Source organism: Lycium barbarum, chromosome 3 (assembly GCF_019175385.1).
Source record: "Lycium barbarum isolate Lr01 chromosome 3, ASM1917538v2, whole genome shotgun sequence".
NCBI classification, from domain to species: domain Eukaryota; kingdom Viridiplantae; phylum Streptophyta; class Magnoliopsida; order Solanales; family Solanaceae; genus Lycium; species Lycium barbarum.
In genome coordinates this window covers 3,828,982-3,850,474 of record NC_083339.1, presented here as the reverse complement: position 1 = coordinate 3,850,474, position 21,493 = coordinate 3,828,982, and the positions used below count along the sequence as shown (strand labels likewise).

General features: G+C 35.4%; 2 protein-coding genes across 2 annotated transcripts; one reads left to right on the top strand and one right to left on the bottom strand.

The window, feature by feature from the left end:
* The first annotated feature begins 197 nt into the window (after nucleotides 1-197).
* Nucleotides 198-10,688, top strand: LOC132629964 (aspartic proteinase 36). Its single transcript, XM_060345418.1, has 10 exons — nucleotides 198-980; nucleotides 2,524-2,653; nucleotides 3,292-3,542; nucleotides 4,538-4,765; nucleotides 5,335-5,497; nucleotides 6,522-6,595; nucleotides 6,709-6,805; nucleotides 7,301-7,364; nucleotides 9,267-9,338; nucleotides 9,644-10,688. Exons 1-10 carry the CDS (start codon nucleotides 757-759, stop codon nucleotides 9,814-9,816), a joined length of 1,476 nt encoding a protein of 491 aa, XP_060201401.1. The 5' UTR covers nucleotides 198-756; the 3' UTR covers nucleotides 9,817-10,688.
* A 781-nt stretch (nucleotides 10,689-11,469) lies between these two features.
* On the bottom strand, nucleotides 11,470-20,887 carry LOC132629963 (uncharacterized). Its single transcript, XM_060345417.1, has 12 exons — nucleotides 20,657-20,887; nucleotides 19,917-20,044; nucleotides 19,144-19,206; nucleotides 18,079-18,200; nucleotides 17,729-17,844; nucleotides 16,833-17,640; nucleotides 15,650-16,381; nucleotides 15,280-15,501; nucleotides 15,054-15,149; nucleotides 14,775-14,969; nucleotides 14,456-14,569; nucleotides 11,470-12,033 (listed from the first exon to the last, which is right to left on the bottom strand). Exons 1-12 carry the CDS (start codon nucleotides 20,749-20,751, stop codon nucleotides 11,773-11,775), a joined length of 2,952 nt encoding a protein of 983 aa, XP_060201400.1. The 5' UTR covers nucleotides 20,752-20,887; the 3' UTR covers nucleotides 11,470-11,772.
* Nucleotides 20,888-21,493: the final 606 nt, after the last annotated feature.

The window sequence follows — 21,493 nt, the reverse complement described above, 5'->3', positions numbered from 1 at the left end:
CCGCCCCTGAACTAGGGTTGCGAGGTCGAAATCCTCTGCATGCTTTTTCGGTCGAGCTGGTGGTACGGGATTTGTCTAATGGAATTTGCCTCTGTGTGATTTATTCATTGAATTGAATAAGTACAAAGTGCATTTTGGACATTTAACTAAGCTTCACCATTTGATTACTCACTACTTAAGCTTTCTGTCTTTATACACTACCCAGTATATAAATCTTCATTGTTCATGTATTTGCGTTCTTTACACACATAAACAAAAACAAAACCAAAACAAAAAAAACAAGACATCCTCTTTCTTCCTCTTCAAATCACAAACCTAACACAAAGATTACTGAGAACTTGTTCTTGTTCATCCACTTTATTCATAAAAAACCCATCTTTACTCATATTTATATAATTTGTGAACTTTATTAAGTATTTTAGTTTTTTCAAAAAATTATCTCTCTCTCTCTTGAAAGCCCAAACCCAAATAAAGATTGTTGTTTTTGTTCTTGTTCATCCATTTTATGCATAAAAATCCCACATTTTTATCATTTCTTGAACTTGGTTATACTCATATTAGCTTTTCAGCTTTTCCAGGAATCTTTTTTTATTGATAAAAATCCCCTTTTTAGTGTTTCTTGAACTGGGCTATACTCAAATATATAAAAATCCCATCTTTTTAGTGTTTCTTGGAGTGGGTTGTTGTTATATTTACATAATTTATACACTTTCATAAATATTTTAGCTTTTTCAAGAACCTGTTTTTTTTTTTTTCATGAAATTCTTGACTGTAATTTTAGTGGTGGCTGTGGCCGCCGCCGCCGCCGCCAGCGCAGCAAAAGTGCTTAATTTGGAAAGGATTATTCCACTAAAAGGGAAAGTGGAAATGGATGAAATTAGAAGTAGAGATAAAGCTAGACATGCTAGAATGTTGCAAAGTTTTGCTGGTGGTATTGTTGATTTTCCTGTTGTTGGTTCATCTGACCCCTATCTTGTCGGGTAAGCATTTGCATTTTTTCCTTTTTTATGTTTTGTTAGTTTTTGGAGTTTTGGTTTGTTGATATGGCAAGAATTTTTGGGAAAGTTTTGATTCTTTATGATGTTGATACCTGAACATTTGTGTGAAATGTGTGGGAGCTGCAGAGTATTGTGTTTATTTTATTTGTTTTGTGAATTATGACTTCAGTTTTCTTACTATCCTGTTGTGTTACCGTGTATGTTTTCATAATTGTTGTGTTTCTGCTTTACTTGTGCCTGAGGGTCTATCGGAAACAGTGTCTCTATCTGCTTTACTTGTGGGATTGCACAGGTTGTTTTGTGAATTTTGAGTCTACAGGAAACAACCTCTCTACCTCACAAAGGTAGGGGTAAGGTCTGCGTACATCTTACCCTCCTCTGACCCCGTTTGTGAGATTACACTGGGTATGTTGTTGGTGGTGGTGAAGGGTAAAGTGGAGTTGGAGGAAATTAGAGCTAGAGATAAAGCTAGACATGCTCGAATGTTGCAGAGTTTTGCTGGTGGTATTGTACTAATGTTGATTTTCCTGCTGTTGGTTCCTCTGATCCTTATCTTGTGGGGTAATTTGTTCATATTTCTTAATTTTTAGAGTTTTGGTTTGTTGATATAACAATTCTTTTTGGGAAAGTTTGATTCTTTATGATGTTAAAACTTGAACTTTCTTTGAGTGTGTGGAAGCTATGGCCTATTATTGAGATTTTTGCCTATTTTGCAAAAATGACCTGAATTGATAAGACTATATTGTTCATATTTCTTAGTTTTTAGAGTTTTGGTTTGTTGATATAGCAAGTTCTTTTTTGGGAAAGTTTGATTCTTGATGATGTGAAAACTTGAACTTTCTGTGAAATGTGTGGATGCTATGGCCTATTATGTTTGTGTTATTTATTTTGTGAATTTGGTGTCATGAATTCTGAGGTAAAGTTTGTGTTTTCTTTAGTTTGTGGGTAATTTAGTTTAATTGGACTTATGGGTTTGAGATTTGAACTTACATTTTTATGGATTCTCTTTGAGATATTGATTTCAGTAAAAAAACACTAGGTGATTTCTTCCTCGGTGGACAGAGTTACTCGGTACCTGCGCTTGTGAGAGGTAGCAGGTACCAAGTCGAATTAGTCGAGCTGCACGCAAGTTGGCCATGACACCACGATAATTGGAAAAGATAAAGAAGATAATGATTTTCAGTGTATTAAAATACTTAAAAACAATGAATTTGTCGTGTTGTTTTTTCTTTCTAGGTGCTTTCTTGTAAATTGTCGATTGGATGTTGATGTTGATGTAGTGATAGTTCTATTTTGCTTTAAATTTTATTGTTTCTTATTCTGATGCTAGATATTTAGGAAAGATTAATAAGTTTCATGTTGCTGTAACTACGAATATTAGCTTACATCTCTTTGGCATTTTCTTCTGTTATTTGAGGATGGATGACGGGTAATCTATGTAGATGTGTGTGTCGTTTTACATTACCAATATTGTCGACCGTCATTTCTCTTTTTTTTCACTTCTATGCTTTTGTTGTATTTGTAGCCTTTATTTTACGAAAGTAAGACTCGGAACTCCGCCAAGAGAATACAACGTGCAGATTGATACTGGTAGTGATATCATGTGGGTCACGTGCAGTGCATGCGACGATTGTCCTCGGACAAGTGGACTTGGGGTAACCCATCTTCCTTTTATCTTGTTATTGCTTCTTTAGTTTCTTGTAAAAAGTAGAGAAAACGACATAAATGGGCCCATATGTTTGAGGGTAGGTTCAAAATAGTCCCTTAAGTATGCACTTAACAATTTAGGTCCTTTAAAATCTTTACCGAAGTCTGTCTGATAATTTGACAGAAATATTGAAAAAAAAAAAAAAAAGCGATTTAACTATAAAAACCAAGAAAGTCATATCAAATCCTAAAATATGCAACAAATGTTACCTTATTCAAAAAAAAAAAATCCTAAAATATGCAACACAAAAAGCTACACTAGACACTAAAAATATATAAAATATAGCAGAAATTACACCTCAAAAAGCTGCACCAGACTCTAGAAATAATTTTGAAGTAGCAAAAACTACAAAAATTGTACCTCTAAATGTGAGTTCCTGCTATGGTATCCGTCAAATCTAACAGACAGGGTTCTGTAAATATTTCAGAAAAACTAAAAGTGTTAACTTTTGACAAACTTAAGGACCAAAACTGTTAAAGTCAATACTTAAGGGATCATTTTGAACCTACCCTCAGACATAAGGGACCAGTTTTGTCATCATCTAACCTTCTGTTACAAGCTTCTAACACTGTTGTGTGCATGCAGGTTGAGCTCAACTTCTACAATGCTGCCGCCTCATCAACCGCTACTCTCATTTCTTGTGAAGACCAAGTGTGCGCCTCTATAGTTCGAACTGCCTCTGCTGAGTGCTCTACTGAAACCAATCAGTGTGGGTACACCTTTACGTATGGAGATGGGAGTGGCACAACTGGCCATTACGTAGCTGATTTACTATATTTCGATACAGTCCTGGGAACCTCGTTGATTGCCAACTCATCAGCACCAATTGTTTTTGGGTGAGTTGTTAGTATTTCTTATATAGACTCTAAGCACGTCTTCTTGTGTGAACCAATCTCAATATCTACTAAAAGGTAGATATGTTACAATTAAGCTATGGATAAGTTCAATATAAATGAAGTAAGACATGTGATAGAATTTCTTTTGGATTAAATATACCCATTTGTTGCGTGTAATATTGAGTATCAGCAGACTTCTTCATATATAACTTAATTGAGTTTGCATGTGTTCAAGTATTCCTGTGTTTCTTTTGATTCTGTTTGGTTATTTATTTAAATTTATTCTGATGGTGCCAGTTTTGTTTGGTTATTGAGATGCAAAAGAAGGATTATCTCAATTAGTACTCCCTCAGTTTCAATTTATGTGTCTTACTTTCCTTTTTAGTACTCCCTCCGTCCCAATTTGTTTGAAGGTTGACCTGTTTGGGGAGTCAAACAGCTGTTTATTTGACTACGATTTTCTCCAACTCTTTTCATATATTGTGAATTATTCATTATGCAAACTGATTGTACTTTTTATATAGTTTTCAAATATGTAAATTTTATTATAAAATACTCGGAAGAATGTATGTTTAAAATTAAGTCAAAGAAAAAACTGTGTGACTCCCCAAACTGGTCAACCTAGTAATTCTTTAACTCCAACATCCCACTTGACATATTTAAGACCACAGCATATAAGGACATTTTGGTACATTACACACTTCTTTAGTTTAAGACCACGGGATTCAAAAATTCTTCCTTACTTTTCTTAAACTCCATACCCCAGTTCAAACTAAGACACATAAAATAAAACGGAGGGAGTATATGATTACTGATTGAGAGTAAGACCAGTGTAAGGCTTGAAATACCCCTTTTTTTACTTACACTGATCGAGCAATTCTTATAATCCGAGAATACAACATAGTTAACTTTTCATTCGAAACAGCTGTGCATCATTTTTTAATCAGAAATATCTTTGTCCGAATTTACGAAAAAACCATGTGTTGTTATTACAGGTGCAGCACCTCTCAGTCTGGGGACTTGACGAAGACGGACAGAGCAATTGATGGGATATTTGGGTTTGGTCAACAAGGTCTTTCTGTAATATCTCAACTGTCTTCTCGTGGGATTACTCCTAAAATATTTTCACATTGCTTGAAAGGAGAGGGAAATGGTGGAGGTATACTAGTCCTTGGTGAGATTTTGGATCCAAGAATCGTATATAGTCCCCTTGTTCCGTCACAGTACGTATTGTTACAGTACCATGAAGTTTCTATTCTTGGTTATGACGAATATAGAGATTTAATAGTTTCATCTTTATTGTGCTTTTTTCTGCAAAATTATCACATGCTCTCTACATCCTGAGTTTTATGAAACTTCATCGATATAATATTGGTTTTGCCTCTATAGATACATAGTTTAGGGTCTGGGGAAGATGATAGCAATGAAATCTTACTCTGTGTGTGTGTGTGTATCTCAAAAATTGTTTGAGATCCGCTTTTACCATTTTTTTATTGTTATTTTCCCTCTATTCTTCACAAATACAATAGTTGATGTATGGGCTCACATGTTTCCTAATTAATACTCCCTCTGTCTCAATTTATGTGGCATAGTTCGGATTGAGAGTAAAATTTCTTAATTTTGACTGTGAATGCGGACATAGAATCTCTAAGTGGTTGAAAATAAAATTTACATATTTGGAAACTACTTAAGTACTACAATTTACAATAATTAACAGTTCAAAATATTTAAAAGGCATATGAAAAAAGATGATCTTTAGCGAGCTTGATTTATCCTTTCACCACTCTTGCAGAGCCCATTACAATGTATATCTGCAGAGCATTGCTGTTAATGGACAGTTGGTGCCTGTTGATCCATCGGTGTTTGCGACAACTGGCAATCGTGGAACTATAGTGGATTCTGGTACAACTTTGTCTTATATCGCTACAGAAGCTTATGATCCCTTTGTCAGTGCTGTAAGTTCCAACTGCTCTCTTTGCATATACCAAAATTATATCCACATCTCCTAAATAGTAAATCTGACCTCATACCTGTCAAAAAGCAAAGTTCTGACCACATATGTTTTAGAACAAAGTTGTGCGGATCCATAGTGTACATTTTAATGTCTTCAATTTAAATCTCCTGCACTAGAGAACAAAAAAGAAACCAATATTCACGCCATTTCCTGCAGTTGTTATTAAGCAGTTCATATCCTGAACTCTAAGGGGTCGTTTGGTTGCTGGTTAGAGTTAGGCAAATATTAGTAATGCAGAGATTAGTTATGCATGTATTACCAATTCATGTATTAGTTGTTCCATCTTTTACCTTGCTTAAAATAAGAGATAAATTGACTCATAACATATACATGTTTTAGTTATGTGAAACTGTAAACTGGTAACCAAACACCGTACTTAGCGTGCTAAATTTCATACATAGCGACTAAAATGCTACCAAACACGGTACTAGTTATGCTGGCATTTAACTCCCTAACCAGTAACCAAATGATCCCTAAAATTAACTCTAGTTCCAAGTCGAAAGGACAATAAACTTTGGATGGGAGTATAGTACTAGCTAAGGCTTTTAGATAATAAGAAGCTATAGTACATTACTGTCATGTCCATTTTATTCTGTATTGTGTATATCTTTTATAAGTTTTGTGTATATTATGTTATATGAAAGGAAGAACAAAATCACATACTGTTTTGTACCTTTTACTAATGTGTTTTAAAAAAACATTTTGACCAGATGACCTTCAAATCTACTCGCGCTCCACTAATGTTAAATCAGATATGGATTTAGGCTCAAGTATCCACAAAATAATCTTATGTTTTCTTTTTTCTGAACTAAATGAAAAGTAAATTAAGTATGTATTTTCATTTATCCAGATCAATATAGTTCAAAACCCTATTTAAGTCAACACTGGGGGATGTGTCTTTGCTAGGAAGGTTAATTAGCTGATTTAGCATTTATCCTGAAAATTGTTTTATCATTCATCTGCAGATAGCTGCTGCTGTTTCACCGTCAGCTAGGCCAATCGTCTCACGAGGAAAACCGTGCTTTCTAGTTTCCTCAAGGTTCACTCTTCGATAATTCGATAGATATTTACTTTGAGCCTTAACGACAAAAATGCCTATATCCTACTGCTTTTCTGACTCGAATATGATAACCCTGTTTCATTCTGAAACAGCATAGCGGAGATATTTCCCCCAGTTTCTCTAAACTTTGAGGGTGGTGCATCGATGGCATTAAGACCAGCAGACTACCTTGTGCATATGGGCTTTGTTGTGAGTATCGGAATCTGTATTTGTGCTTGAATGTCTTTTTTGAAGTCTCATGTGAGACGATTAGCCTGTTTGGCCAAGCTCTAAAATCTGCTTATTTTGAAAAGTGCTTCTTGTCAGAAGTGTTTTTGAAAAAGTACTATAGCAGTTTCTGTTTGGCTATCAAATTTGAAAAGCACTTCTGCCAATATAGAGCACCCATTTGTGCTTGGTCAATGTTTCAAAAGTGCTTCTGGGGAAAGCTACTGTTTTTAACTTCTGAAAAACAACTTCTGCAGCTACTCAAAAACACTTTTTCCCCCCTATAGCTTGGCCAAACACCTCAACTTTCTAAAATAAGCACTTTTAAAAAAAAAAATAGAAAAAGAAAAGAAAGAAGCACTTTTGCCTTTCCAAAAGCTTGACCAAACAGCTAATAATATCAACAATGCTATATGCAGCCCTTGTATGTTATATGAACTACAAAGCTTAAGTGACTCAATTGAATGTTTCTAACAGGAAGGTGCTGCTATGTGGTGCATTGGCTTTGAAAAACAGGAGCAAGGTGTAACAATCTTAGGAGGTCGGTTCCTTGTTTACTTCAACATCTATTTCTCAACCCAAGCTGGTTCCCTGGTGTATTTATCAATATATCTTCTAATATCTGCTGCATCATTCTGTGGGTTAATGCCAATGGTGGGTGATAACAGTTTTTGGACCAACAATAATATGTCAGAGCGAACATTACATGTCCACTAATTGAATATCGTAAAAAGGCCTTGAGATGTTAAGATGGTCTTGCGATAATACAAGATTAGTTGAGATAGGGCTTAGTTGATTTTTGTCAGGATTCTTTATAATTTGTTTAGAGACGTGTTTGTTAGTATTGTATAAGTATGATTTAGAGATTACTCCCTCCATATCATTTTGTGTGTCTTAGTTTGACCAGGTGATGAGTTTAAGAAATTAAGGAAGACTTTTGAATCTCGTGGTCTTAAACTAAGTAAGTATGTGTGTAATTTGCCAAAATGTCCTTTGAATCCCGTGTCTTAAACCTGTCAGGTAGGATGTTGAAATTAAGGAGTTAATAAATATAGAAGTAGCATTCTTTTCGAAACAGACTAAAAATGGGAGTATGACACATAAATTGAAACAGAGCGAGTATTTGCCATGGGCGGAGCCACCCTATAGCAAGGGTGGTCAGATGAACACCCTTCACCGGAAAATTATATCGGGTGTATAGGTCATATACTGTATTTTGTGGATATATACTTACATTGAACACCCTTTGCACAACCAAACGGCGCAGCTCAGTGGCAAAGAGTGTTCAAATTTGGTCTCATCTCGCGGGTTCGATCCATCGTTAAAGCATTTTTGTTCACATTTTGAATTTAAAACACGCTGTTGATAAGTATACTAATACGATGTATGGGGGGATGAAGCACCGTTAAGGTGATGGAGCCCCCATTGGATTTCGTTAAATGGGATCCAAGTAGGCAAATACCTTCTTTACTTCATTTTCTGTTAAGTATTTTCTAATATATTAGACTTAAAGTATAATAACAAAGTAAGTGTATATTTGTGATTTAGATTAATGCAGGCTATAACTATAATAAAGATGGTTATATTCATGATTTCATTAATATATTAATTACTATTAAGTTTTATGTATATACCTGAAAATATCTCAACTAAATTTATAAAAAAATATTTCTAAATTTATTAATGTTTTTTCCCTCACGAGAAGGGCTAATAGTTTTATAAATTTTATTTATAATAAGTCTGTTTTATTTGCTTTTTAATTACTTCAAAAGGTTTGTTTAAAATCTCATTGTCTCCTCCTGTTAAACGCTATTGAAGATGGTTCCTGTGTCGTTCCTCTCCGTTTCTTTTTTTATTCTCTTTTGATACCTTCCAACTTTTTTATTTTACTTGTGTCTTGTGATTTTCTTTGCTCAACTAAAAATTTCGTCAAAAAACCAAAATTCATTTTGAATTTAGTGATGGATTATGCTTTGAAGACAAACTACAATGCAAAACCGCAAAGCTAATTATGATGTAGTTCGATTTAAATTTTTTTGGTGCACTCACTCATTAAAAAAATATTTACTGTATAATTTTGAACACCCTTAGCCAGATTTCTGGCTCCGCCAGTGGTATTTGCTAGTGATTAAATGGATCAAATAGAAGGGAATAGTCACATATGCTTTATATAGTAGACCTCAATCCCTCCTAGACATCCTACTAAATTTTGGCTATATTTTTTCTGCTCCTTTATTAGTATATTATCCTGTGTTAGCTTAAATTGGGAGATTTAACCTTTTAACACGACTAGCCCAAGTGAATCGTTTCCACGAATTTGGATGAGTTGAAGTAAAAATGCTCAAAAATTGGCTGGCTATGCTTTGAACCATTATTCCTTGTCAGCTGACTTATTGCATTGCTCTGCAAACAAGAATTTAGATTGGACTTATTGTTTTTTCAGATCTTGTTCTGAAAGATAAAATCGTTGTGTATGATTTGGCTCGACAAAGGATTGGATGGGCTGACCATGATTGTAAGTCCCCTTTTTCCATATCTGAAGTCAACATTGCTTTTATCTCTATTTTGCCCTTTATTTTTATTTTTTTGGGATTTTTACACAGTATCGCCACCACCCCGAAAAATAGGCGACAGATGTATAATATATGTATACAGTATATATGTGTATAATTTATGTTTGTCAGCGGTGATATGTAAAAAAATCCTTCTTCTGTTTATTTTTTTGGGGTTTTGGGTTATGTTGTGGTGGGGGTGGGGGTGGGGGTGGGTTTGGTTCTCTATTCTTAATGGTTTTCATGACTAATGTTTCTTTTTTCATAGGTTCATCGCCTGTGAATGTGTCCATAACCTCTGGCAAGGGCGAATTTATCAATGCTGGACAGTTAAGCGTGAACGGTGCATCAGGCAATGTGCAGTTCAATCTGCAGCACACTAGAACTAGTGTTCTTCTGCTATTATTGGTTCTTATGATTGGTTCCCCATTCTTAACTTAATTTCAGTTTTGACTTCCTTTAATTGATATGCTTCGCCGACTAATATCACTGTAGTTGGCTAGCAATTGTGTCATTACTAGGTTTTCCACTGAGGCCTCTTCCTTTCTTCTGACCTCAAAAAAAAATTTGTCCTTTGGATATCGTCTCTGTCGTGACTCTTGCACGTGTATAGGAGAAGAGGTCTCACGATCGTTCTGACCTCAAAACGATTTGTCCTTTAGATGTCTCTATCGTGCCTTGCCATGTAAATAGCCTCTTAGTTAAGGATGGCAAACTGAAGACGTGGGACTTTAAGTGAAGACCAAAGCAATTTGTACTCTTTGCTTTATATATTGGTCAAGCTGTTGTAGAAGGTTTTTAAAAAAAAAAAATTAAAAAAATTAAAGGTCTGGGCTTCTTGTAAAGCACTGGTTTCTCTGTATGCTCATTGCATCATTGTAAAAGCAATTTGCAATTGTAAGCATTGTTGCTTGTGAAGTTTTCAATCCTTGTTTGTTATCAAGAAATTCCTTTACCATTTGTCTTATGGGCAGTGTAACACATTTTAGAATTGTTCAAAAAAAAAAAAAAAAAATTGAAGGTCTGGGCTTCTTGTAAAAGCACTGGTTTCTCTGTATGCACATTGCCTCATTGTAAAAGCAATTTGCAATTGTAAGCATTGTTGCTTGTGAAGTTTTCAATCCTTGTTTGTTATCAAGAAATTCCTTTACCATTTGTCTTATGGGCAGTGTAACACATTTTAGAATTGTTCAAAAAAAAAAAAAAATTGAAGGTCTGGGCTTCTTGTAAAAGCACTGGTTTCTCTGTATGCACATTGCATCATTGTAAAAGCAATTTGCAATTGTAAGCATTGTTGCTTGTGAAGTTTTCAATCCTTGTTTGTTATCAAGAAATTCCTTTCCCACTTGTCTTATGGGCAATGTAACACATTTTAGAATTGTTCAAGTATAATGGAAAGTGTCGAGTACTATGCTAATGTGACTCTCTCTCTTCCTCTCCCCCCCCCCCCCCCCCCCCCCCCTCTCTCTCTCTCTCACACACACACACGCACACACACACGAATAGGTATTTTTCCATTAGATTATTTTGACTAAAAGTGTGTTTATGTCGGGCTATATGTTAAGATTCTTCTCTGCTATGAAACAAACACACAGACATTGCATCAACTGACTGATAGCATTAGTTGATGATCTAGTTCATGTTCTTGCGACTCCAATCTTGTATATAACTTTAATGACTCTAAATGATTTGAAGTCTTCATTTACTTAAACTTCGTGTAGAGATAAATTTTGTCACATCAATTGAATCAGAAGGCTCTCCAGTTGGTATCGTTTGTGAAAGTTCAACTTCTTCATTATCTTCTGTTGAAGAATAATGAATACTACCATTGTCTATCTTGTTGCTTATCAAGTGAATAATGATTAGGGAAAGTAAGAAAGTTGAAAATAAAGGAGAAAGGAAGTTAAAAGACCAAGAGCCTTTTATTAATAATCTAAATCCTAAACTTTCTAGGAAAACTAATTTTTTATTGTAGAATCGTCTCATCCTCCACCCTTCCCTATGACTTGTGTCAGTTGTACGAGGCACAAATAAAGTTATATATTTACCTTTTTGGAAAGGAAAGAAAAATAAAATAAACAAAGAAGAGCACGATTGAAAGCCAAGAACGGTAATGTTGACATTTTTGTCATCCCAAAAATGGTACTGTTGACAACCTAATTATGTGAACTTATGTATCTCTTGCCACAAGAATGAAATATCAATTCACAAATTTTCTTCCCTCTGTAGGAAAAAACTAACGAGGGGCAATTTTACAAAATTACTAAAAATACAGCTTAACTACCTAAGCTAAGAAGATAAGTTAAAGTGACAAAAAATAGTGAGTGCTCAAACAATACAACGACTAAAGGAAGTGTAATGGCCTTCGACTTGCCTCCACTTTGTTGGTTGAATGAATCATCTCCACTTTTCCTGTAAATCTTTCCTCTCGGACCAAATCCATGTTACAAAAATCGCTATAACTAGGGCAACTATGGTAAGGAGAAGCAGAGCATAATTGAAATCATCAGTGAGAGAGTCGTATGTCTTTGAAGGGGCGAGCCGAGTGAAAAAGAGATCCACTCCATGAGCAAAGACGAGGGTGGTTGACTCTAACTTTGCCGGTATAGTTATGATGCTTCTAAGGCCTTCCACTTTAAGGGCATGTGTGACATAAGCCTGCAAGAGCAGCCATCAAATTATGAAGAACCAAGTGTTAATAGTTTCGCCATACTGAATGCAAGTCTAAGATGCCAATTTATGATATTCTTTTGGTTCTTGAAAGTTAACGAAAAATTATATTTGTTCCTCGCATCAACACTAGTTGTGTGAGACTTCTTTTTGTCTCACAAGTTAGGGGACCCAAAAGTGTAAGACTTGGGTCAACTGACTTGTGAGACAAAAGAAGCCACACACAACTAGTGTCAGTTGTGTGAGGCACAAAATAAAGTTTTTCGTCTCTGTTTGATCAAAGCACCTTATATTAGCATACGAGGTCTCTCATCTAAACTTAGTTTTACTAGTGTCAACTCGTATGCATATGACATAATATAAATTTTTTAAACATTAATGAGAGCTACAAAAAGAACAAAACAGGTGGATACAAATCTCTGTTTGATCAAAGAACTTTCATATTATCAGCATATAAGATCTCCCATCAACACTCTGCCAACTGCTAAACATGTGACTCAATCTACCCTCAATCCTAGCCAAAAGATTAAAGGTGTAAATGTGTAACCGAACCTAAAAACTTAGAATGATAGTGAGAGCTTCACCAAGACCAAACAAGTCTCAAGATCTACAATGGGAAAAGATACCAGATGCCTTCAAATAGAATATTTCTCCCTATAAAGGAATCAACTCAGACTAGATTCGTACACGTTGTTAATGTGCAATATGGTACTAAACGTCAGTATTCCTCGTCCGGAAGCAGATTTAATATCGAATGCTTCAAGAAACTAGCTCATATGCTCTAGTTTATGCTGCAAAAATGCTCATATTTGCGTCATAGTGCAGAAACACTACTAACTAGGATTATTATGATCACTAACGCCTCTCGACTTGCCCTGTCATTAGATTCTAGCCAAAAGGCAGTATAAAGAAAAGATGCTAAAAAAATTGGTTACAGAACACTATTTCGGAGTAGAACTGCTATTTGACAGCTTTTCACAGACATGGTAGGATAACACAGTGAATACTACCTAATTAGTAAAAGCAAAGTAGAACCGCTTAATGTTTGGTTTCTACTGGGAAGACAGGAATTGATTTACTTCCCTTAGGTGGATTATTGATGATTTCTTTGCAGTATTTTGATAAAGTTGGAATTGAAGCAAATATAATATACTCCCTCCTCATCCAGTTACTGAAAAATCTGAGATGAAAGAGTGCCCAACTCTATAACGAGAAAAAAAGGTATCCAACTATTTTAATTTATTTTTTGAAAATGAAATACAAAGTTTATATTTTTGTTACTTGCATAGAAAATTTGTCTTAGGTGCTGCCAAAACTTAAAGGCAAGTTCTACAAAGTGGTGATTAGACCGACTTTGTTGTATGGGACGGAGTGTTGGCCAGTCGAAAACTCTCACGTTCAGAAGATGAAACTTATGGAAATGAGAATGTTGTATGGATGTGTGGGCACACTAAGAGAGATATGAATAGGAATGAAGATATCCGGGACAAGGTGGGACTGACCTCGGTAGAGGACAAGATGCGGGAAGTGAGGCTGAGATAGTTTGGACATGTGAAGAGGAGAGACACTGATGCCCCAGTGCTACGGACGGTTTCAGGAGAGGTAGAGGTAGGCCGAAGAAGTATTGGGGAGAGGTGATTAGACAGGACATGGCGCAGTTCCAGCTTACCGAAGACATGACCTTAGATAGGTGGTTATGGAGAACGCAGAATAGGGTAGAAGGCTAGCAGGTAGTCTCGCTTACCCTTTTGTCTAGCAATCGCAGTTTTGCCTTGTAGTTTCTTGTCCTTTGTTTATGCTACTATCTGTTGTTTCTTGTACTTCAATTATTTTATTTATCTATGGTAGCTACTGCTTCTTTTTTCAGACTGTTTTATCATGGTTTTTCGCTTTCGTTATTTCATTTCCATACTGCTTTGAATTGCTTGTCCTTATCTGACCTTTTTTCCATGCTTTCTCTTGAGCTGAGGGTCTTTCGGAAACAGCCTCCCTACCTTCCGAGGTAGGGTAAGGTCTGCGTACACTTTACCCTCCTCAGACCCCACATTGTGGGATTTCACTGGGTATGTTGTTGTTGTTGTTGAATACCCATATGTTTTACTTCATCTGAAATGGCACATACCCTCCACTTTTACGTCCCCTCCTCCAGCCCTCATGTTTTCACTCCAATCAAACAAAGGCGTACATAGATAGATCAAGAAATACAAATTCACCGAATTTATCATATAAATTTAAGCAGCACTTTAAGCAGCTATTCTACTCTATGCATATAAATGCACAAAATGGGAACATCTCGTCACTATGGCGTTCCATCTATTAAAACTCATACTCAATGTAAAGTACTGTTCTTTGATCAACAAAACACAATGTGTTTTTTCCTATGAGACAAACTTAAAAAGGAAGCTCTCACCTGTGGCATGATTGGTAACGTATCAGTAAGAGGTATAATCCCTTCCTCCTTTTCAGCTTGAGTAGGGTTCAATGTTCGACGAGGATCAAGAAAACGCTTGTCAAGTGCCAAAACCTGCATAATACCAACATATGGAGCATGAGATATCTAAGATAAATGTCGTTCTCGGCCCTGAACAAATATAAAGAAAGCATTTTCTTGCAATGGGACTCCTACCACAAAAGAGATACACGCCAAATAACAAATGACAAGACCAATTAACCAAGAGGATATAGCATGAAATAAAGCTAAAAGTGTTTGGATAATTGGCAAATCTAACCTGATCACCAATTGTGCCAATAAGCAGCTGTTTGGAAGTAATGCCTTTTGCTGTTGAGGTAACTGCTACAGTTTTCACACTATGTGTGAAAAAGTAAGATGCAGACTTAGTCATGACTTCAGGACGCGAGTACGAAGAAACAGGTGCACTAAGATTATGCTTTCCAAGAACAAGCTTCAGGACATCTTTGTTGTCCTACAAATATTACAAATGTGTAAGTATGATAAATAAAGGCTAAAGAGAACAAATAGAAAGATGAAAATTCGTGGGAAAATGTACCGCGCGAGACTGATCATAGACCTCAACAACAGACATCTCATATCTGTGTGCACGTAGGTTGAAGTAGTGATAGACAATCCAATTTTCGCTAAAGACCTTCAGAGAGAGAGGCTCGTCATGATACTTGGTAACTTTTTTAATAGAAAAGAACATCAAGATAGAAAGATACTATCTTCACAAGAAAAAATGAATTAGTAATACAGGGTTTGAGACAAGGAAAACTTACTGCATGTACGGGTCCCTGACAGCCATGATGAGACATACGGTGCAGCACTCGGCCAGTTATTGTGTCAACAAGATAAACAAAAAGCCAGGAATCTTCAGGGGTCGCTGATCCAATGTCACCAATTGCTTTAGGTGTAACAGTGGCCAGAAACAACAAATTCTTAGATATATATTTATATAATACATCCTGGTCAGCGTTAACTTTAGCTTGTGTATGAACAACCTGAAAAGACCGAGACACAGGAAAAAAAAGATAAACTTACAATCTGAAGGGTCGGCAGCACAATCTGCGGTAAGTTTAACTAAGGCACCTCGCTCAATTTTCTTTGCTTAAGTTGCAATTATCTTCTAAGAAAGAAGCAATAGATTACCTCACTTAATTTTCTGGTTGAAGTAGCGATGATATTTTCTGAATCTGAGGGGAATATAACAGACCAAAGGTCACTGGATTCAAAACAGTAGCCATCAGCTATCTCCTGTTCACAATTTTTCTTCACCACATGCCCCTTTAACAGATTATTGTTTATGTCAACTGAATACCAATATATGTTTCCCAGCTCCTTTTGAAAAATGCCAACTGCCTCAGGAGTTCTAGGGTACAGGTGGGCATACCCCTCAGCATCTATTATTAGATGTAGTCGCTGCTCAGTTGAATCAGTAAATGGCAGAGGAATAACTTGCACAATGGAATGAGCAGGTGCTAAGTAGTTAAGCTCCTCTCCTTTGTATGCATCAACAAAGGAGAGAATACCAGATGCATCTGAATTATGTCCACATGTACCAACTACAAGGACTGATGGGTTTTCATCTAATGCGTGATGATGGGGCACCTGCCACTGATGTAACTTGAGCACTCTTGGACTTTCACAAGTTCCAGATCTACGGAAAGCATTTAGTAGTCGAGACCAAACAATTCGACCATCTCCTGTGTGAAGTGCAAAAACTTTCCCTGCTCGTGTAAGTACAATGAGTAGCTTCCTAAATCCATTGTGGTCCCGGGTCATCTTGCTTTTCTCAGCACTTTGTAACCTTATTTTCTGAACTGCTGCTACATCATCGGGAGTTGCAAGCATTAAAGTCGCTTTTAGTTTCAGCAAATGTCCCTTCCAACAAAAGAATAAAGAAGTGAAACAAATCAGGCATTGAACAGAATAGAAAGGTAATAATATCAACATTATCATCAAATTGAACAACACAAGTTCGCACTTCAATGTTTATGTTTACTACGCCTATGGCAAGCAATCACTAGGGATGATACACTAAAATTCTTATACTAGATATTATGACCTCAAATATACAGACAACTGATTACATACACTTTTACAAACTGCCTCATAATGGAGTTTCACATAAGGCCCAAAAGAAAAGTAGAAAAAAGAAAAAAGTAAACAAACCAAAGATCATATTACGATTTTTCGAAGAACGACAATAAAGAGATCTATGTAAATTACAAGCTAGATTATAAGTTTGGGAAAATTAAGATTCGTTGAGATATACTAAATCTTAAACTCGTTGAGATATACTAAATCTTAAACCCTTTCAAACGCTTCATACCTTAAGCCATTCAAAGAGGCTGTGCTCCACTTTTGCAACAGAGACACCATCCTTCTGTATGGGCAACTCCGAGGTTGTTACATCTATAATAGATGCAAGTGCATCTTCTCTATTCCAGACAACGGCACCTTGTTGTAATAACAATAGTGAATGGTCTTCCATGACAATCAAAGCCCTAAATCCATAAGTTCGATCTGTTCGGACATAGTTGTTGATGAAGACCTTGTGCACAAGTCCCCTCTGTTGGTCGACTTCAATACTTTCCTTCAGAAAATGGCTCTTCCAATCATTACTAGACTTCACAGTAAGTTGAATTTTAGCGCCATCTTGCTGAATCAGCCCAAAAGCGGTTTGGCCTTCAGCAAAAGACAAAGAATCGCTTACAGCTTCAACATGAGGGACTGTGTCAACCACATTCAGTGTGCCTTCATCTTTCACTTTAACAAACAACAAAGATCTGTCGATTTTTACGGCAACCATTCCTGCAAGTTTGGAAGGTAATAATTCTGCTGCACCAGAGTAACCCTGAAGAAGATCAGAAATCTGGACCTTTTGAAATTTAATTTCTCCACTAACAAAGCTTATGGAGACTAAAATTGACCCAGATGAATCAAGCACGACTGCTTTGTCACTTGTAGGTAATGACAAATCACCAGAAAATCCACCAGGAAATTCCACGCTACTGTGCTTCAGCAGTTCACCATTCCTAACATTGATTACATATGCTTCAAACTGGGAAGTATCACGAATTCCTAAAGCATATATAGTGTCGCTTTCTACAGGATGAACCAAATGTTGAATGTTGATGCTGCACTTAAAGAAACTATAAATTAGATGGACCTTTTCATATATTTAGGTCAAAAGAACAGTAAATTAGTTTTGTGAAGTTCCCTAACCTGCTCTGTGCTAAATCCTTCTTCCAGAGGATGTCACCGTCAATGCTTGAAACAGCATGCAGGCAACCATTGCCATAAACCAGAACCACATTGTCCTTGTCCGCTCCCAAATTTGTCTGAAAAGAGAATAAAAAATTTGTATATCGATAATAAAAAATTTGTATATCGATCTCACTGACTTCTCAGCAGCTTAGTTAACATGGCAAACACATTTTTGTCAAGTTTTATCTGAAATTACTTCGCATAAAATCATCTATAAGTTGCAAAATGCAAAGGTAGGTTTTGGTGTTATACACATTTCACAAGTATTGTAACAGGATAGGTAATAAATCAGATTTTTTTGCACTTACTGGAGTCAACAACAGTGATCTTGAGGGCTTTGATCCAACAAGGAATGACTCCCACACCATCTGTCCATCAGGAAGGTTCCAAGCTCTTAAGACACTTCCTCTTGATGATAGGGTGACAACGTCTAAAAAGAAATAAAAAGTAAGGTAGTTATTATGAATATTTGCTTCACTAACAAAATTAAGTTGCTCACCATTTCCTCCAAAGGCTAAGGTGCATCAAGCAAGGAAATTTTTCATAACTGTAAAAATAAGTTACTGATGGAAAAAGAGCAATAATTTCATTCTTTTCCCGTGAGTGCATGATGTCAAGCCTGCGATTCTTAAAATCGCAACAGAAAACTATTCGGTGAGTTCTCTAATTAAAGCGAATTAATCAGTGGTAAGGCTATAGATGTGTTTCTTTCGCAGCAGGGACACCAACAAGATTAATGCTGCTTACTTATGTCTAATAACAGATATAGTGAGTCCAAGTAACATGAAAGATTATAGACATAACTTTTCTTCTAACTTTATCTACAGAAAAGGTCTTTGACATGGTCCGTCGTTAGTGATTCATAGTCATCATATTCCACTATTTCAAGTTGTGTTTTTACCATGTCGCAGTGAACAAATAAGTAAATATGGAGACAAACTAATACTAAGCTAGTCGTTTTCTTTTTGCATAGTCCCAAGTAAAACCACTTATTTACCATATAAAAGAAGCATACACTTGTCTATAACTCTTCATAATTGTGTCTAGAGCACACACTTGAGTATGCAGCCAAACTTAATACCAAACAAAAAGATATTAGCAACTAGTCCCAGTCAGCAATCCAAGTAGCATGAAACAAACATTGCAAAGGGTAAATCTTTTCACTCAAAATTAATTTTCCAATCTTCATAATTGTCTGTAAGAGCACACAGTTGAGGATGCAGCCACACTTTATACCAAACAAAGAGATATTAGCAACCTAGTCTCAGTCGACAATCCAACTAGCATGAAGCAAACATTGCCAAGAGTAAATCTTTTCACCCAAAATTAAAATTTTAAATAACTAAAACTAGTAAGAGAAACAAAGAAAGTACATTTTCCCAGGGCGATATCGATTTCATCAATAGCATCATTGACTCCCAAAAGCTGCCTCCAAACTGCAAAAAACAATACATAATTGAACAAAATAAGCAACAATTCCAACAAATTCGCATCGAATGAAACATAATAAGCATTTACTCCCTTCGTTCACTTTTACTTGTCACGTTCCGCTTTTCGAGAGTCAAACTAAATGGACTTTGACTAACATTTTAAGATGTATTTTTTTCATCATATTTAATATGAGAAGAATTGCAACTTATAGTACTATACGTATAGTTTTCGAATATCTAAATTTTAATTTTAAAATATTGAATTAATCTGATTCGACTTAGCTTCGAAGATTAGTCAAATTGTCTCTTGAGAAGAGAAACGTGACAAGTAAAAGTGAACGGTGCGAGTAATTAACAAACATAATCCAAAAAAACTCACAAATCTCGCGGTGACATATTTTCAAAAATATACAGCCCAACATAAAATATTACGCCACGTAGCCATATCTTCGGTTTATACAATATTATACAACATTATATATAATGTGTCAACCTACTATAGAAATGTATAATAGTGTATAAAAGGTGTTTATACACAAATATGGGCTAAACCGGGTAACAAACTCAAAATATGGACTAAAACGTGTAAATATTTTCTCCCAAAAAACGATACATAATTGAACAAAATAAGCAACAAATTCAATTCAACGAATTCACATCGAATGAAACATAATAAGCATTTAATTTCAACAAACACAATCCAAACAAAAACTCACAAATCTCTCCGTGACGAAGATCGAGGGCAGCGATTGCATTCTCTTCTGTAGATACAACAACACGCTTCCTACCAGCCTTTTGTGTTTGGAACACTGCCTTCTTCACTTTTCCAATATATTGTTGATGCCTACACAATCACAAATTACGCAAAATACTCATCTAAACATACAATTGAATATTTTTTCCAGATTATAATGATTGAAATCGCAAACATTACCTGTCCAATATACTATTGATAAATCGAAACTAAACATATAATTGACTATTTCTTTCCAAATTATAATGATTGAAATCCGAAAAGTTACCAGTCCGATATACTGTTGATGCCTATGTATTGCCTATACAATCACAAATAATGAAAAATACTTATCTAAACATACAATTGAATATTTTTTTTTCCAAATTATAATGATTGAAAGCACAAACAATACCAGTCCAAAAATCATGAAAAATCGAATCTAAATATATATTAACTATTTTTTCCCTAAATTATATTGATTAACATCGCAAAAATTACCAGTAAAATATACTGTTGATGCCTGTACAATCACAAATCATGAAAAAACTCATCTAAGCATACAATTAATTTTTTTTTTTTTTTTTTTTTTTTGCTGAGTAGTAGTGATTGAAAGTCAAATATACTGTTGATGCCTACACAATAAAAAATCATGAAAAACACTCATTTAAGCATATAATTGAATTATTTACTTCGTATAATGATTAAAATTGAACAAATTACCAGTCCATGAGTCCGACTTGATCTTCATAGAGAGAGAAGGTAGTGTAATACGATGAAAACAAGATGATACACATAAGTAAAGCTCTAATCGCCATCGCTAATGGCGATTAGTTGTTAGAATTTAACTGAAAAAAAAATAATAATAATTTAGATCTGAGTGAAGTTTTGTGAAGTAGTTTTGTATTTTTCCAGCTCTTTGGGGTTTAACTTAGCCGGCTTTCAGTACTTTTTTCTTATTTAGTTTTGTTTTTCTTTTTCTACTCTCCATCTTAAATTATTTATCTAGTTACAACAACAACAACAACAACAACAACCCAGTGAAATTCCACATCTTGGGGTCTGGGGAGGGTATAATGTACGCAGACCTTACTCCTACCAAAGTAGGATGGCTGTTTCCGAGAGACCCTCGGCTCAATAGAAGCATAAAAAGGGGGTCAGATAAGATTAAAAGATTTAAAACGATATTGCAATGAAATAATGCAAGCGACACAGTAAAACAGGATAATCAAGGAATTCAAAGCAATATGGAAATGCCAATCACGAAAGCGGCACAGATAAAATAGAGTAATCAAAGTACAGAAAGTAGCAAATAATAACATAAATCAAAGCACAAGAAATTATAATGCGCTAATGCACCTACTAATAAGGAAAGATAACGAGACTTATATACTAGCCTTCTACCCTAATGTGGGTCCTCCACACCTTCCTATCTAAGGTCATGTCCTCGGTAAGCTAGTTATTAAAAATAAATATTTAAATTATTTGTTATTAATGGAGATGATACATAAAATAAAGTAAACATTTAATGGAGAAATTATAACTTATCAAAAAACCTTG

What these genes read in the sequence shown, in the direction of transcription:
- LOC132629963 (XM_060345417.1), bottom strand. Translation starts at nt 20,751, where the DNA reads ATGGCGATTAGAGCTTTACTTATGTGTATCATCTTGTTTTCATCGTAT. An exon ending in TCTTCGTCACGGAGAGATTT is followed by an intron (nt 19,207 to 19,916) that starts GTGAGTTTTTGT and finishes TGTTTTTTGCAG; the next exon opens with TTTGGAGGCAGCTTTTGGGA. An exon ending in CAACCAGAAAATTAAGTGAG is followed by an intron (nt 15,502 to 15,649) that starts GTAATCTATTGC and finishes CGGTCTTTTCAG; the next exon opens with GTTGTTCATACACAAGCTAA.
- LOC132629964 (XM_060345418.1), top strand. Translation starts at nt 757, where the DNA reads ATGAAATTCTTGACTGTAATTTTAGTGGTGGCTGTGGCCGCCGCCGCC. An exon ending in TCAGCACCAATTGTTTTTGG is followed by an intron (nt 3,543 to 4,537) that starts GTGAGTTGTTAG and finishes TTGTTATTACAG; the next exon opens with GTGCAGCACCTCTCAGTCTG. An exon ending in TGGATGGGCTGACCATGATT is followed by an intron (nt 9,339 to 9,643) that starts GTAAGTCCCCTT and finishes CTTTTTTCATAG; the next exon opens with GTTCATCGCCTGTGAATGTG.